Source organism: Geotrypetes seraphini, chromosome 2 (genome assembly GCF_902459505.1).
Source record: "Geotrypetes seraphini chromosome 2, aGeoSer1.1, whole genome shotgun sequence".
Lineage (NCBI taxonomy): Eukaryota > Metazoa > Chordata > Amphibia > Gymnophiona > Dermophiidae > Geotrypetes > Geotrypetes seraphini.
The window spans coordinates 357327906-357342851 of NC_047085.1; the positions used below are offsets into that span (position 1 = coordinate 357327906).

The 14946-nt window shown below is 43.6% G+C and overlaps 1 protein-coding gene across 4 annotated transcripts in view; it reads right to left on the reverse strand.

Moving 5' to 3' along the window:
* Positions 1 to 9691: 9691 nt before the first annotated feature.
* ULK4 (unc-51 like kinase 4) overlaps positions 9692 to 14946 on the reverse strand; it is a 487365-nt gene continuing 482110 nt past the window's right edge. For all 4 annotated transcript variants that reach the window (XM_033930453.1, XM_033930452.1, XM_033930451.1 and 1 more), the window contains one exon: positions 9692 to 10210. In XM_033930453.1, the coding sequence (XP_033786344.1) occupies positions 10147 to 10210 (64 nt within the window). In that variant the 3' untranslated portion in view covers positions 9692 to 10146. The remainder of the gene's footprint in view (positions 10211 to 14946) is intronic.

Genomic DNA, 14946 nt, shown 5'->3' on the forward strand with positions numbered 1-14946 from the left:
ATTTTTTTCTCCTCTTCTCTCTTGCTCCAGTCCCTGTCTCCAACATATTGATTTATCCCTTTCAACTTTTCTCCTTTTTTCTTTTCTGCCTGTCTACTCAAATCTCGCCCTTTCTCATCCTTCTCCTTTTTAAATTTTCAGCTACCTATCTATTTTCCATCTCCAGATCCAACTTCTCTCTCTCTTCCCAACGGTTCTTCCTTCAAGTATCTTTTTCCCTCTTTCTCCACACTACCCCAGGTCCAACCTCTCTCCCTTCATTTTGTTCTCTTCACAGCCCAGCATGCCTTTCCCTCCAGCGTCGATCCCTCTCTCCTCACAGCCCGGCGTGTCTTTCCCTCTGGCGCCGGTCCGATGTCGCTGCCGAGGAATCTGCCAGCCTCAGCAATTTGGCAGTCTCGTACATGGCTCCCCCTCCTGCTTTTTGCCTGCTGCGGTGTCTCCAATGAAGCATAACTTCCTGTTTCCGCCCGGATGGACCACGGCAGGAGGGGGAGCCACAGATAACACTGCCAAATCCAGCAGACTTTCTGGCATGACAGCGACATCGGACTGGCACAGGAGGGAGGACATGCTGTGCTGTGAGAAGGGGAAGTTCGGGAGCATTGCCGTGGGCCACGTAGAAAGGCTAGGCGGGCCGGATTTGACACACGTGCTCTAGAGAAACAAGTGCATCCTAATAGGATAGTTTCTTCTACTGTAGAAGATCCTTTGTTCCCTCCACCATATCACTACAACATACTCAGTGTTTACTTTTGCTAAACCTCGTAGAAAAAAAAGAGGCCAAGTGAAGTAGGTTTCTCCTGTGCAACTGAAGCATCCTTATACAAGCTGTGACTGTCCTCTACAGTCACAGCTTGAGCTCAACCATGCATTCCCTATCCTACCTGTAGGTGGTTGGTCTTCTTGCTTCAGCTATGGGAACAGATCACAGATTTATAGGTTCTCAACATTGTAGAAATGGGCCACCCACTCATGGCAGAATCTCTGCTATTGGATCGATCTTTGGTGTGGTTTCAGATATTTTAAAGTATCTTATGCAGAGCCTGTTCTAAAATACCTGCAGGAGTGCATGTGTATTTGCCAGCACATAGCGTGGGAGTAGCCATTGTAGAAATAGAGAAGGGATATTCAAAAAGTTTCAGCACTTTTATTTTTTAAACACTATTTATAAAATATCTCAAAAGCAAATTACATGCCTGAATGATTAGTCATATGACATTCTACAACATGCCCTTAACACTTTTCCCCAACCATTTCCTGTGAAAATATGAAAGTGCTAAAACTTTTTGAAGAATCCTTGTACATTTGGATAAAATGACATGAATTTGGCTGCCTTATTGTGTACCTGCCCCATCTTAAAATCCTATATGTGTAAGTGCCACCCATTAGGTACCGAGGCTTCAATTTTAAATTTGTTTTCCTTTAGGATGTGGAAATAAATAGGGGATTAGGAAGAATGAGTTCCTTGTGTAAAATCCTAGCTAAAACAAGCACTTGGTAAAAATCTGTGCCTGACTGATGGAGATATTTTGCCTTACAGATGTATAATTTCCTTTGTGAAATGTGAATTAACTTCCAAACTATGCCCTCTTGAAAGCGTGGGATGGTGTGGATCATCACATATAGTGATTTTCTAAAATCATTGTAGATATGTGTATTGTCCTTCAGGTCTGGGGTACCCTCACAGTCTATGGCTTTAAGCCATGTTTCAACTCCTGGTATTCCTTTTCAGTGACTTCAGCTACCTTCACTTCTGTACAGTGGGGCTGGGACCAAAGGAAGATCACACCTGCCCTGACATTATAGACCTGATGTTAGGGGGGATCATTTGCCTCTGTGGGGAGAGGGGAGATACATTGCCTAATGCTGGACCAGAGGACACTGGAGGGGGGTCAGAGGTGGACTAGGTGATGCTCTTAAGGGGGTACAGGTTGTCTGAGGATTTGGGTTGTGATTGGGCAATTGAGGTTGTTTGTCATGAGTGGTTTTCCCTTTTTGTTTAGTCAGCAGCCAAGACAATTAACAAAATTGCCCCAAAATAAAAATTCATAAAACAGAAATGAAACAAAAGGAACATTTATAAAACCAAGAATGAAATAAAATAACCAGCAAATGACACAAACTAAACAAAATATTTTTTATTCCTGCACATTCTTAATTATAATGCTTCCTTATAGATCCATGTGATTACCCTAACTCAAAAAAGGTATCAAGGGTCATTTTCAAAAGGATGTCCAAGTCAGAATGTGCCAAATGAAAGAACATTTGACATGTCAATTTGAATAGGATATAGCTTATTCACAAATACGTGAGATGGGACATTTCTGCACTGGAAACATCCAGCATGAACATTCATTTTACAAACTGAAATGCCCAAATTTTGAATGGGGGAAAATAAGGGACATGAATGTCGGTATAGCAGCATTCTTAGCAGCGGGTCAGCTTCATGGTTACTGCAGTAGACTGTAAAGCAAGGGACCCAGGTTCAAATGCCACTTTAACAGTTTTTATAATTGTGAGCTCTCCAGGAAAAGGAAAAAATATAATAATCTTATTGTACCTGAATGTACACACCATTCCAATAGCCTTCAGGCATACAGGTGTCATAAATTTAGGCACTACAGATATTTTTCTGTTTCTGGATTTGAATCTGGGTCCCATGATTTCCAGTCCACTGCACTAATCACTAGGCTACTCCTCTGTTATGAATGCCTATAATACCTGACTGAAGCTGTCATATGGTTAGATTTACTAAGCCCACCAATCAAGTCCCAATCACTTAGTGACTCCTTTCTGACCCCGACCCAATTCACTAACCTTCCTCCTGATCCACGCATGCAAATGAGGGGAAGGGCATCCAAAAGTAGGAAGGCAGTGATTCGCAAAACAATTTCAGGAACGACTGGGCTGTTCGATCAAAAAACAAGTGACTGCTGAGGATCAGTCACTTGTGCAAAAACCCTGCCCTGATTCTCCTGCTCTCTGCCCCAATTCTGCTTCTCCTGTTCTCTGCCCCGACTTCGTGGTTTTAACATGCTTTCAACTTGCGAGTTAAAATCATGGGCTCGCGAAAGTTTAAAGCTCTAAAAAAAAAAAAGGGGTTCCAGCTCTTCCTTTGTGGTGAGCATGCGCAGATCATCTACAGGCAAAGATAGTCTGCGCATGCTCAAGGATCGCTCTCCAGCGATCTGTGTGGTTGGTGGGGGGCCTGCCTTCAATCGCCCTCATTTGCATCACCCCCAGATTGGCCACGGAGCGGACAGGATCGGGCAGGTTAGTGAATTTAAGCCTCAGAGTCTGGTATCCCCTTCTGGTTTCACTTTCAGGGCAGAGGGGGCGGGCAATAACCACTGAAGGAATAAGGAGGTATTATGCCTTAATCCCTCCAATGGACAGCTGCTATACCAAAGCACCTTTCAGTAACTTGATGTTCCTAGTACCAGGTCTACATAAGGACATCCATTTTTATAGACATAAGATATTTTTCCCCCATTAGTAATTGCTGTTGAACATCTAGATTTCAGTCCCTCCCCAGTCCACCCAAAAAATGCCCCCTTGCTATTTGGACATACTGAAGTGTTGGAAGTCTATATTCTGCCTTTGCAAAATTGAGATTTGGATGCTTCAAGCACATGAATGTCCAATTCAGCTTTAAAAATGGGTGCCACAGAGGAATTGGAAAAAGTACAGAGAAAGTCAACAAAAATGATAAAGAGGCTCTCTTATGAAAACAGATTAAACAGATTATGACTGTTCATCATGGAGAAAGATAATTAAGAGAGGATATGATAAGGATTTACAGAATAATGAATGAGGTAGAAGAAGTAAGTAGAGAACAGTTACTTATGCCTTAAATTGTACTAGAACTAGAGGACATTCAATGAAATAAACAAAAAAATCCTAAACAACTGCAGTGGGACAACTGCAATGTTATCCATCAGGTTCTCTTGTTTTGATATACATTAGGACCCCTGAGCAAGGAGTGTTTTTTCGAAACACGGACCATGTCAGGTCCGGTCTTATCAATCCTTTTGGAAACAAACTGTCTTATGTTCTTTTTTATGATTGTTTATTAAAGACTTGGCGTCTTGTACATCATCACTGCAATTTCTGTTTTTGTTCTTCCATTCAATGAAATAGACAGAATGTGTAAGGTGAGTCCAAAACAAGTGCTTGAAGCGCACTGACTCAGTGTTCAGATATGATGCAGATTAAAAAGATCACTTTCCAAGTGAGATGCTTGAGGGATGAAGTCGCAAGTGGTTCAAAGGGAGGCTTCATTAGGGTTGAAACTATAACATTAAGATCCCAATCAACTGGAGGAGGCTTGCTTGGTGGCTTAGTATGTAAAAGGCCTTTCATGACTCTAGAAACTAGAGGATGCACTGACAATGGCTTTTTATCCAAAAATGTATGAAAAGCCATACTAGCACTGAGGGTGAATTCTGACTGAAGAAGTTTTGAGACCAGAATCTAAGAGGTGTAATAAGTAATCTAGAACTGATGGGAGAGGAAAAGATTTTGGATCAAAGAGTTGAGGTGACACCATTTTTAGCTAGATTGTGAGCCTTCGGGACAGATAGGGAAGTTCTAGGTACTTAATTTTATTTTATTGTAAACCGCTTATATCTGTAATATGCTTAAGCGGGATATCAATTAATAAAGCATAAATATAAACAATACTGTGAAGCAAGTCCACTTAAAGTGATAGCAGCAGTGTGTAAAGCATTTTCTAGAAGCCTCAATTATGGCTGATACTGGAGCCAAGAATGCAAAAGCATCTAGTCGGGAGAGAGATACTATGCTGTGAGAATTGAGTGTAGATTGGGATGAAGAAGGGAGGCCTCGTTCTGTGCCAGGAGCATTGGAAAGATTTGAAGTAGAATATAATCTCACTAATTGTTTAGCCCGTTACATTAATGGGTGGTAGCATCCCTTCTCCCTTACTTTTACCTCCTCCCTGCCCAGCAGCACCCCCCTATTCCCTGTTCCCCCTATATAGCAGTAGCCCTTCTCCTTTTATCTCCCCCTGTCCAGCATCACCCCCCCATTCCCTGCTCCCCCTGTCCAGCAGTAGCTCTTTTCCTTTACTTCCTGCTCCCCCCCTGTCCAGCAGTAGCTCTTTTCCTTTACTTCCTGCTCCCCCCTGTCCAGCAGTAGCCCTTCTCCCTTACTTGTACGTTTCCCACTGTCCATTAGGAACCCTTCTCCCTTATCTGTAAATCATGCAGCCTTACATTTTAGAAGTCCCCCACCCCATTCTGGCCAGCTCCCTTGCCAAATTTCAAAGCCGCAGGCAGCGGCGGCTCCTCACCCGATCCCTGCTTACAGCGTCCCCGCACTCGCGGTCTGGTTGGCTCCCTTGCTGGAGCTTTTCGCGGTGTTGTCTCCTCTTGGGTTTCTCCGAGGGCTGGCTCCCATGAAAATGTTGTGTTGCTGTTCGGGACCGCTGCGGCGGCTTCTCTCCGGAGGCACACCGGCGTCAGAAGCCTTGTCTCTGACGTTGTGACGTCGGAGGGGTTTCCGACACTGGTGCGGCTCTTGGAGGGGAGCTGCCGCCGTGTCTTTGAACGGAAGGGTAGCATTTTCATGGGAGTCAGCCTTCGGGGAGGCTTTGGATGCGGGGCCGGATACGGGAGGAGCAACCACCATGGGGGGCTTTGGTGGGAGAACCAGCCGGATGCATGGACCGAGCAGCCCGGGCCCCGACCACCCTCAGAGGCGTCCTCCAAGCCCCGGGAAGAGACGTCCGATCGGTAGAAGGGGCGGATTTTAACCCTCCATTCGCCGCTCCCCCTTCTTCGCTCGCTCCACCATTTGCCGGGAGGGACCTGGAAGAAAAATCCACCTCTTCACTTCTTTTCCTTTCCTGCTCGGGGGGATAAGACATTCTCTCACTAGCTCTGTAGGAGCTTGCGCACCCCCCCTTCTGTGCATGGCATGGTGTTAGGTTCCTGCCGGGACAGACTTGGCAGAGGAGCTCCGCCCCCTTCTCCAAGACCAGCTGCGAGCCTCAGCCACCTGCGAGCGCCGGCGAGATTTCTTTCAAGCTGAGCCGCGAGTGTGGGGCCGAAGTTAAATTTTCTGAGCCGTGAGTGTGGGGCCGAAGTTAAATTTTCCGAGTCGCAAGTGTGGGGCAGAAGTTAAATTTTGAATGTGCCACGGCGGCTCCCCTCACCATCGCCGCCTTCCTCGGAATCCTTTCAGTGGCATGAGGTGGAGAGCAGGGAGGCTTGTCTGGCGCGCATGCGCACTCCTACCAGCCACATCCCGACAAATCAGATCTCAGGGAACATGTGAGTGCGCATACGCGCTTAGCATTTTATTATTATAGATATTCTGAATTGTAGAAAAGGAAACAATAGTTGTGGCCACTGAGGCACTATGAGGATCAGGGTGGCATGTTCCTAGTGAAGTTTTAGTAGAGTTTTCCTGATCAGAGCTAGTGGAGGGAAAGCATACAGAAATTTGTTTGTTCTGTTGAAGAGAAAGGTATCAGACTCCAGGCAAATGGGATTGTAGATCCTGGAACAGAAGTTTGGGAGCTTGTAATTGTGGAGGGAAGCAAAAAGGTCCACTTCTGGGGTCCACAATGTACAAATATTTGTCACAACACAGCTGAGTTGAGTGACCATTTGTGAGGTTATAGGAGCCTGCTTAACCTGTCCACTAGGGCAGTGTTTCTCAACTTGGTCCTGGAGTCCCCCTTTGCCAGTCAGGTTTTCAGAATATCCACATTGAATATGCATGAAAGAAATTTGCATATAATGGAGGCAGTGTATGCAAATCAAGTTTATGAATATTCATTGTGGATATCCTGAAAACCTGACTGGCAAGGGGGTATTCCAGGACTGAGTTGAGAAACACTGCACTAGATCATTCTGTTTCCTTGCAAGATAAACAGCTTTGAGGAATATGTTGTGTGGGATTGCCCAGGACCAAATCTTCATCACTTTCTGATAGAGACGGTGAGATCCCATGCCCTCCCTTGTTTGTTTATATAGTACATCACCACTTGGTTGTCCATCTGAATAAGTACTACCTGATTGAGGAGGCAATCCCGGAACATGATGGGGAATTTCGAATTGCTCGAAGTTCAAAAAGAATGATATGGAGAGATTTCTCTTGGTGATTCCAACTGCCTTGAGTATGGAGACCATCGAGATGAGCTCCCCAACCTAGATCAGAAGTACACTTCTCCCTCCGTATTCGCGGTTTCAGCATTCGCGGTTTCAATTATTCATGGTTTTTAGCTTGCTGGCTCCTCCCCCCCAAATTACATCAGCTTGCATAGAGAAATTGCTGATTCCAAGTGTTTACAGAGAAAATCGATGATTCCCAGCACTTTATTCATCATGTTTTGCCTCTCCTTCAGGGACAGGCCAGGTCTCCAACCATGTTATTCACAGTTTCACCATATTCACAATGGTTTTAATAGAAAACAGTGAATAACATATGAAAAAGTTATTCATGGTTTTTCTGTATTTGCGGTTCTGTTAATACCCTAGCACAGCGAATATGGAGGGAGAAGTGTATCTGTTGTCAATATCTTTTGATGTTTTGGAATGATTAAGAAGGGGATCACAAACAGATCGGAGAAGGTTATCATGCTGCTGTACTGGGCCATGGTACACCCTCACCTGGAATACTGCGTCCAGGAATGGTCGCCGTACATGAAGAAGGACACAGTATTACTTGAAAGGGTCCAGAGAAGAGCGATTAAAATGGTTAAGGGGCTGGAGGAGTTGCCGTACAGCAGGGGTAGGGAACTCCGGTCCTCGAGAGCCGTATTCCAGTCGGGTTTTCAGGATTTCCCCAATGAATATGCATGAAATCAAATTGCATGCACTGCTTTCAATGCATATTCATTGGGGAAATCCTGAAAACCCGACTGGAATACGGCTCTTGAGGACCGGAGTTCCCTACCCTTGCTGTACAGTGAGAGATTAGAGAAACTGGGCCTCTTCTCCCTTGAAAAGAGGAAACTGAGAGGGGACATGAGTGAAACATTCAAGATAATGAAGGGAATAGACTTAGTAGATAAAGACAGGTTGTTCACCCTTTTAAAGGTAGGGAGAACAAGAGGGCACTCTCTAAAGTTGAAAGGGGACAGATTCCGTACAAATGTAAGGAAGTTCTTCTTTACCTAGAGAGTGGTAGAAAATTGGAACGCTCTTCCAGAGGCTGTTATAGGGGAAAACACCCTCCAGGGATTCAAGACAAAGTCAGACAAGTTCCTGCTGAACCAGAACGTATGCAGGTAAGGCTAGTCTCAGTTAGGGCACTGGTCTTTGACCTAAGGGCCGCCATCTGAGCGGACTGCTGGGCACGATGGACCACTGGTCTGACCCAGCAGCAGCAATTCTTATGTTCTTATATATCAAATTTTTATTAAAAACTGAAACTAAGGCCTTCTTTCATGAATCTGCGCTAGCAGTTTCTAGCGCGGGGAGCCCTTCTGAATGGCCCACACTGCTCCCGATGCTCATAGAGTTCCTATGAGCATCGGGGAGCAGTGTGGGCCATTCAGCGCAGCTATCTGCACTAAAAACCGCTAGCACAGTTTAATAGAAGAGGGGGTAATTGTCAGTCCTCATATATATATATGCACTTTAATTTTATAATGGAATTTTTGAATATTGTAAAATAGTAAAAACTATTTGACATTATTAATTTATAGTTGTGATATTGCTTTGTCCAATGGTGGTTTAAAAATTGAGAATGTATATGAACCCTGATGAAGTTATTCTTCGAAAAATGGCAGTGTCAAGTCTTTTTATGTTCCTTTTAAATATAAACTGTTCTTTGTCTACCTTGTGGACAAATTCTTCTCTTTATTTTTCTGGACTCTGGAAGAAAACCTGTTCTAGTTAGCTATAGGTCTGGGGTGGAGGAAAAGATTCAACTTTCATCAGGAAAATGATCCTATATACAAAGCAAAGGCAACAATGTAGTAATTCAGAATGAAGAAAGGGAATGTCTTCAAGTGGCCCCATCAAAGACCAAACCAATAGAGCTTGAGCTATTCAGCTGAGAAAAATGGGCACTAGCTGCAGCATCCTGCTGTGCGAAGTTGCTCCTTATCCTAAATAATTCAAGGCTATTATTGCTGCAAAGAGTTTGCATTAGGTGTTGAGTGAAGAGGTGTGAAGACTTATGCAATAATAAACACTTCTTTTGAATCTTGTTCTTAATTACTTTTTGAATATTTCCATAATTGCTCTTTCACAATGCAAATGCTGTGTAGACCAGTGAAACAAATTTTTAATTCATTTTTAAATTTTATATTTAAACAGCAGAATGTGGAAAAATGTATGAGTGTGAAGATTTTTGCATGGCAGTGTATACACACAATGACAATTTCATTTACACAGAACACCTGCTTTTGTCTCCGTCATTCTATGCACAAAAAAGCCCACTCTCTCTCTCTTTATGTCATACCCATATATTTAAAAAAACTGTCTCATATTACCCATTATTGCATGGCTCTCACATACTGTTTCGAAATTTGTGCCTTATGTAAAGAACATCTTTGAAAAGTCAATATATTGGGGGGGGGGGGGTATACACATTTCTAATCTTGTTACGATTTGTGTACATTTTAGCAAGTTTGTTAGAAAACCTTTTATACAAAGTTTATGAGAGACCAATACCAGTGTCACATGATACACATAAGCAATAATTTCACAATGGAAAATATGTTTATTTTAACAAATTTAATCGAATATAAAATTACAATTGTTATAATCTCCTATGTTAATAAGACCACACACATTTTAAAATGACACTTACATAGTAGTTCCTATTGGTTCACCCGAAATCACATAATGCAAAATAGCATGAACCACCAACTAGTCATTAATTCACAATATTATTACATAGTAAACTTTCCTTGTCTTACATTTTTGGAATTCTATTGTAAAGCAGACTTGCCATGCTTACTTGTTACAGAGTGAGCAAATATTGCCTTGCATTATAAAACCCTCTGTCACCCAGTATTTACTTTCATACAGGTGATATTTTCCAGGATGCACCTCTGCTGCAGTTTATATATTTCTTATAAAAGAACCATATCATTGGTTAAGGACATAAGCCATTAGCTTGCATTGCGCTGAAAATTCCTTGGTCCGGTAATCCTTTTCTTTAATGTCCAACTGCTCTGAGAATCTCAAAAGCCAAGGAGGCAACAACTACATCAGCATGAGAGCTGTATGTTAAAAAAAAACAAATCAAAATTAATTAGGTAACTGGGCTTACTGACAAGAGGGTACAATTCACAATATAGTAAATCTAGGGGTCAACATTTAAAGCCAAGCTAAAAGAGCTTCTCGCCCAGTTAACTGCTGTTGAGCGAGACCTGAAGGAATATTCAGAAGTGCCCACCCATCTTTTGTATTAGTGTCCCCATATCTTAGCCTTTTGGAATTCAATCTGGGATCAAATAAATTGTTTATTGGAAAACCATGTAGCGTTATCTTATGATACTGTGATATTTGGAATGTCTATGAGAAAAAAGAGTCAGATATCATGGTGTAATAATAAACTTTTATTGATCATGACTGGAGTTGCCATCCAACATATTACTAATAACTGGAAAGACCACAGTAGGCTTAATTTTAATTTCTGGTGGAATTTGTTATGTCACATGTATAGAATGGAAAGATCACTGGCGGTACAGAATGGAAATTATAAAAATTTTATAAAAATATGGGAGCCATTAACATCTTTTTGTCATGATTAAATGCCATTTTTCTATTAATTATACACCACTTAGTGTTGGGTGGGGGGAGGGTTTCAATTGGAGGGTTTATGATCTTATAATGAATAATGGGCTTAGAGGGAGGGTGGGGGAAGGGTTGCATTTATATTTATAGGATACAATGATAAGATGTTCAAGTGGTCTAATTAATAGTGTTTATTATGAATTTTTGTACACTTGATGAAAGTTTAAAAAAAGAAGTGCCTACCCAGATGGTGCTGCTGAATAATCCCTCCAACAACTAAAGCCAAAATTGATTATTGTGTGGGCGGAGTCAGGACAAAGTTGGCACCAAATAATGTATGATCAACTAGGTCAAAGGCCTAGTATTTATCAAAGCAACGAGCACACTTCACCCATTTCAAGCCGGATTTCACAGATACCATAGCACGAAAACTATTTTACTGGCCCTAAATGATCCCATTTGTATTTCTTTGGATGCCTACACTACAGTCATTAATCTCCTCAGCCCTTGACCTAGTTGAACATACATTATTTGCTGCCAACTTTGAACTAGTTGATCATACACTGACTTGGATCAGTGCTGATATTCAGCTCTTAACCAGCTAAGCTAATCAGCCAAATAGGTCTGCATAGATACCAATCCTATCTTTGGCCTGTTTAACTTAACCGAATACAGGCTGAATATCAGCACTTATCCAGTTAAGTGCTGTCTGTCTGCTTATATCCTGGATATTTAATGTCAGTATTTGGATATGGCCCAGCATTAAACATTGACTGCCGACGGCTGAATATTATCCTCCTAACATCTAAACATTAAAAATTCACGTTTGTCATTAATAACTAACTAGAGAAGTCACATCTGGTCAGTTCTATATAAACAGTGGATGAAATATTCAATAACATGCTGCTACATAAGATACCGTAAGTGGGTAGCTTATCAGCTTACATCAATACCTGATATTCAATGGCTCTATTCATTTATGTCAGGGTTTCTTAACTTTTTTTTGGCTCTGCACCCCCTTAACTGATAAAAGAAACTCCCAACCCCTTCTTAAACCATGTGATCACTAGTGGCACATATAGCTTTTAGCTATTAATAATGCTCACTGCTAATATGCTGCTAAAATTACAGTACTACACAGTTTACTATGAGTACTGATAACTGTCTAGAAAGTTTTAATAAATTGCCTGAAAACCTCTCTCTGCATCTTGTTTGACTTCTTCCCAAATCTCTTGGGGTGTGTGGGAACCATTCACTATAGACAGAGATATACTGGGTCCATGAATATCACAATGAGGGAAGAAATAAATCCATAGGCTGGAAAAGTCTGGAACCAGAATAAGACACCCCTGAAGACAAAGAAATACTGGGCACTTTAAGGCTGCATGGTGCCTGGTGAATCACACAGAAGTATTTTGTTTTTCTATTTTCATCTGCTGGTTGATGGATATAACTCTCAGGTTCTGGACTTATCTGGTAAGGAACATACAAATATGCCATATAACTGGCAAAGAATTTTAGAATCTTTGCCATATGATTTTCCAACTGTTGCAGCAGGAGACGGAGGCTGTATTTATAAGAAATATCAGGAGATCAATATTGAAGGCTTGGGTCCAAATCTCTGCAGACTGTTGCATCATTTGAGTTTATTAGGCAGATCTCACTTGTAGATATGGTCATTTGGGAGGGAGTGGAATCTCCCACACTGTCTGGCTTTGAAAACTGTGCATTGAGTAAAATGGTTGATATTTCAGTTTCTCCTCAATTAATCATTGGCTCCATGCTTGAGCACTGAGAGGCTTGTCTCCATTCCAGCAGGGGGAGGAGATTTCTTCAGATCCAGTACTCTGACCAAAGAGCCAAGCAACCCTGCTTCCACGAAGGAGCTCTGATCAGCCAGTCGTCGAGGTACGGATGCACTAGGACACCCAGAGATCGCAGATGGACAGCCACCACCACCATGATCTTGGGAAGGGTTCTGGTCGCCGATGCCAAACTGAAAGGGAGCACCACAAACTGGAAATGCCTCCCGAGAACATGAAACCTCAGGAACCTCTGATCTGGGAATATCGAGAAATGGAGATTGGCTTCCGTGAGATCCAAGGAAACCAAAAACTCCCCGGGTGCTACCTCTGCTATGACAGCATACCCCGGGTCCATCTGTAATGCGGAACTCGCCAGAATGCGTGCACTGCTTACAGGTCCAGAATTGGTCTGCAATCGGAGTCCTTCTGTGGCACGATGAAGAAAATCAGATATCTCTCGGAGCCCAAGGCATCCTGTGGGACGGACACCATGTCCTCTAAATCCAGTAACCGACACACTGTAGCACGCAGCTTACCTGCCCTGTCTGGATTCCCCTTGGAAGAGGACCAGAAGAAGTCTGGCGGCATCCAGAAGAACTGCAGTCGAAAACCAATCTTTAAAACCTCTAGGACCCACTGGTCCTAGGGTAGCTTTAGCCATTCTGAAAGGAAGGCTGAAAGCAACCCTCCAAGATTCAGGGGGGCCTCACCAGAGCCCTGGTGTCATAAGGTTCTCTTAGAATGGACAGAAGATCAAGAGATGGAAGGCTGTTGGCGCGCTGCACCTCCAAAGGGAGGTCTATAGGACGCTCCGAAACACTGCCCCGCCATAGGGGGTCTGGCATACTGAGGTTTGCCAGGAGGGCCGAAAAATTGGCCGTTCCGTTCCGCTGGATGGACGAGGTCCTGCACACTTGCCATCAGGACATCCAAACCCTGGCCAAATAAGGGCAAACCGTTGAAGGTTAAGTCGCTCAGCACAGACTTGGATGAAGAATCACCCGACCACTGGTGAGTCCATAACATTCTCTTGAATAAGCACCCAGCATAGCAAACACTGTCAAAATATCACAGAGTGTGGCTGCCAAATAATTCACACCAGAAACCAAGAAGCCGAGGTCCCGAAGGACAACCTCCTCAGGAACCTGATGAAGTTTAGTATGATATGCTCGGGCCACAGAGGAAGTGGCCGCTGCAGCTCGCACTCCCATCGCAGCAGAATCAAAAGATGTTGCATAACAAAATCTAGTCTTCGGTCCTGGACATCCTTCAGGACAACCCCTCCAGCTGAGGACAAGGCGGTATGTTTAGTGACCTGAGCCACCGCCAAATCCACCTCAGCGAGACTAGGTGCTTGGAAAATTCTGAAAAATTCTGCCCTAGCGCACTTTAGGGGACCCTCTGGGGCCCCCAACCTCCAAGAGCATTTCCGCCAAGTCCACCTGAGCTTGAAATGCAGTGGAGAGCGGGTGCATAGGACACATGATAGAACACTCCGCCTGAACTGCAGAGTCTGAGTCAAGTTTCAGTGTCCACAGGGATTCAGAGATAAGATCAGGAAGGCAACTGGACTTAGCCTGTGCACCATCTGATACTCTCCCACATTGTGAGAATCAGCGATCTGGGAATCCACGAGATCCGCTAGGCTAGTCATTTCAGCGGGGCCCGCCGAAGCGCCATGCGACTGCAACGGCAAAGAAAGTGACGCAGGCACCGAGACAATAGCGGGAAATTGCAACTGACTTTCAGGCATACCAGCAAGGGAAACATGCTGGAATCCAAAGGCTGCACAGACTGCTGCACTGTAGTCTGATAAGGAGACACAGGCATAGACCGCTTTCTCATGAAAGCCTGATACATCATATCAACAAATTCCGGCAGCCAGAGCCGATCAGCGGGACTCAGATTTGAAATGGTTTAAAAACTGATGAGACTTTCCCCAGAACTGCGCTTGCGTTTTGCGAAAATGCCCTCCTCGCTCAATTTCGGCATCCCGGATGTTGGAATCGCGTCTCTGAACGAAACAGAGGAAAGCAGGTCCTCTCTGGAGGAGGATAGTGTGGAATCCACCCTTATGGGCTGCAGCGCACAGACTACACAACTCCAAAACCGCAAGCCATCTGCTGTATTTACAGCATGAATCCATGCCATCCTGTCCTGAGGTGGCCATCTGTGAAGTTTGGAGCAAAAATGAAGCTTCTAAATCCCCAAAATATAGTTTAAAAAACTTTAAAGAAAATCCAAGAGGCCGCCGCAGGTGCTGATTTTGACAGAAAAACGGCCTTTAAAAACTCAGGAAAATGCTAAAAACGGCAATTTTAGGATTTTATAGGTGTGGGGGACACACACACCAAAACCCAATTTGAGGACCCCCCCAAATCGGCAAACTCTGTGACTCACAGACACCACAGAGA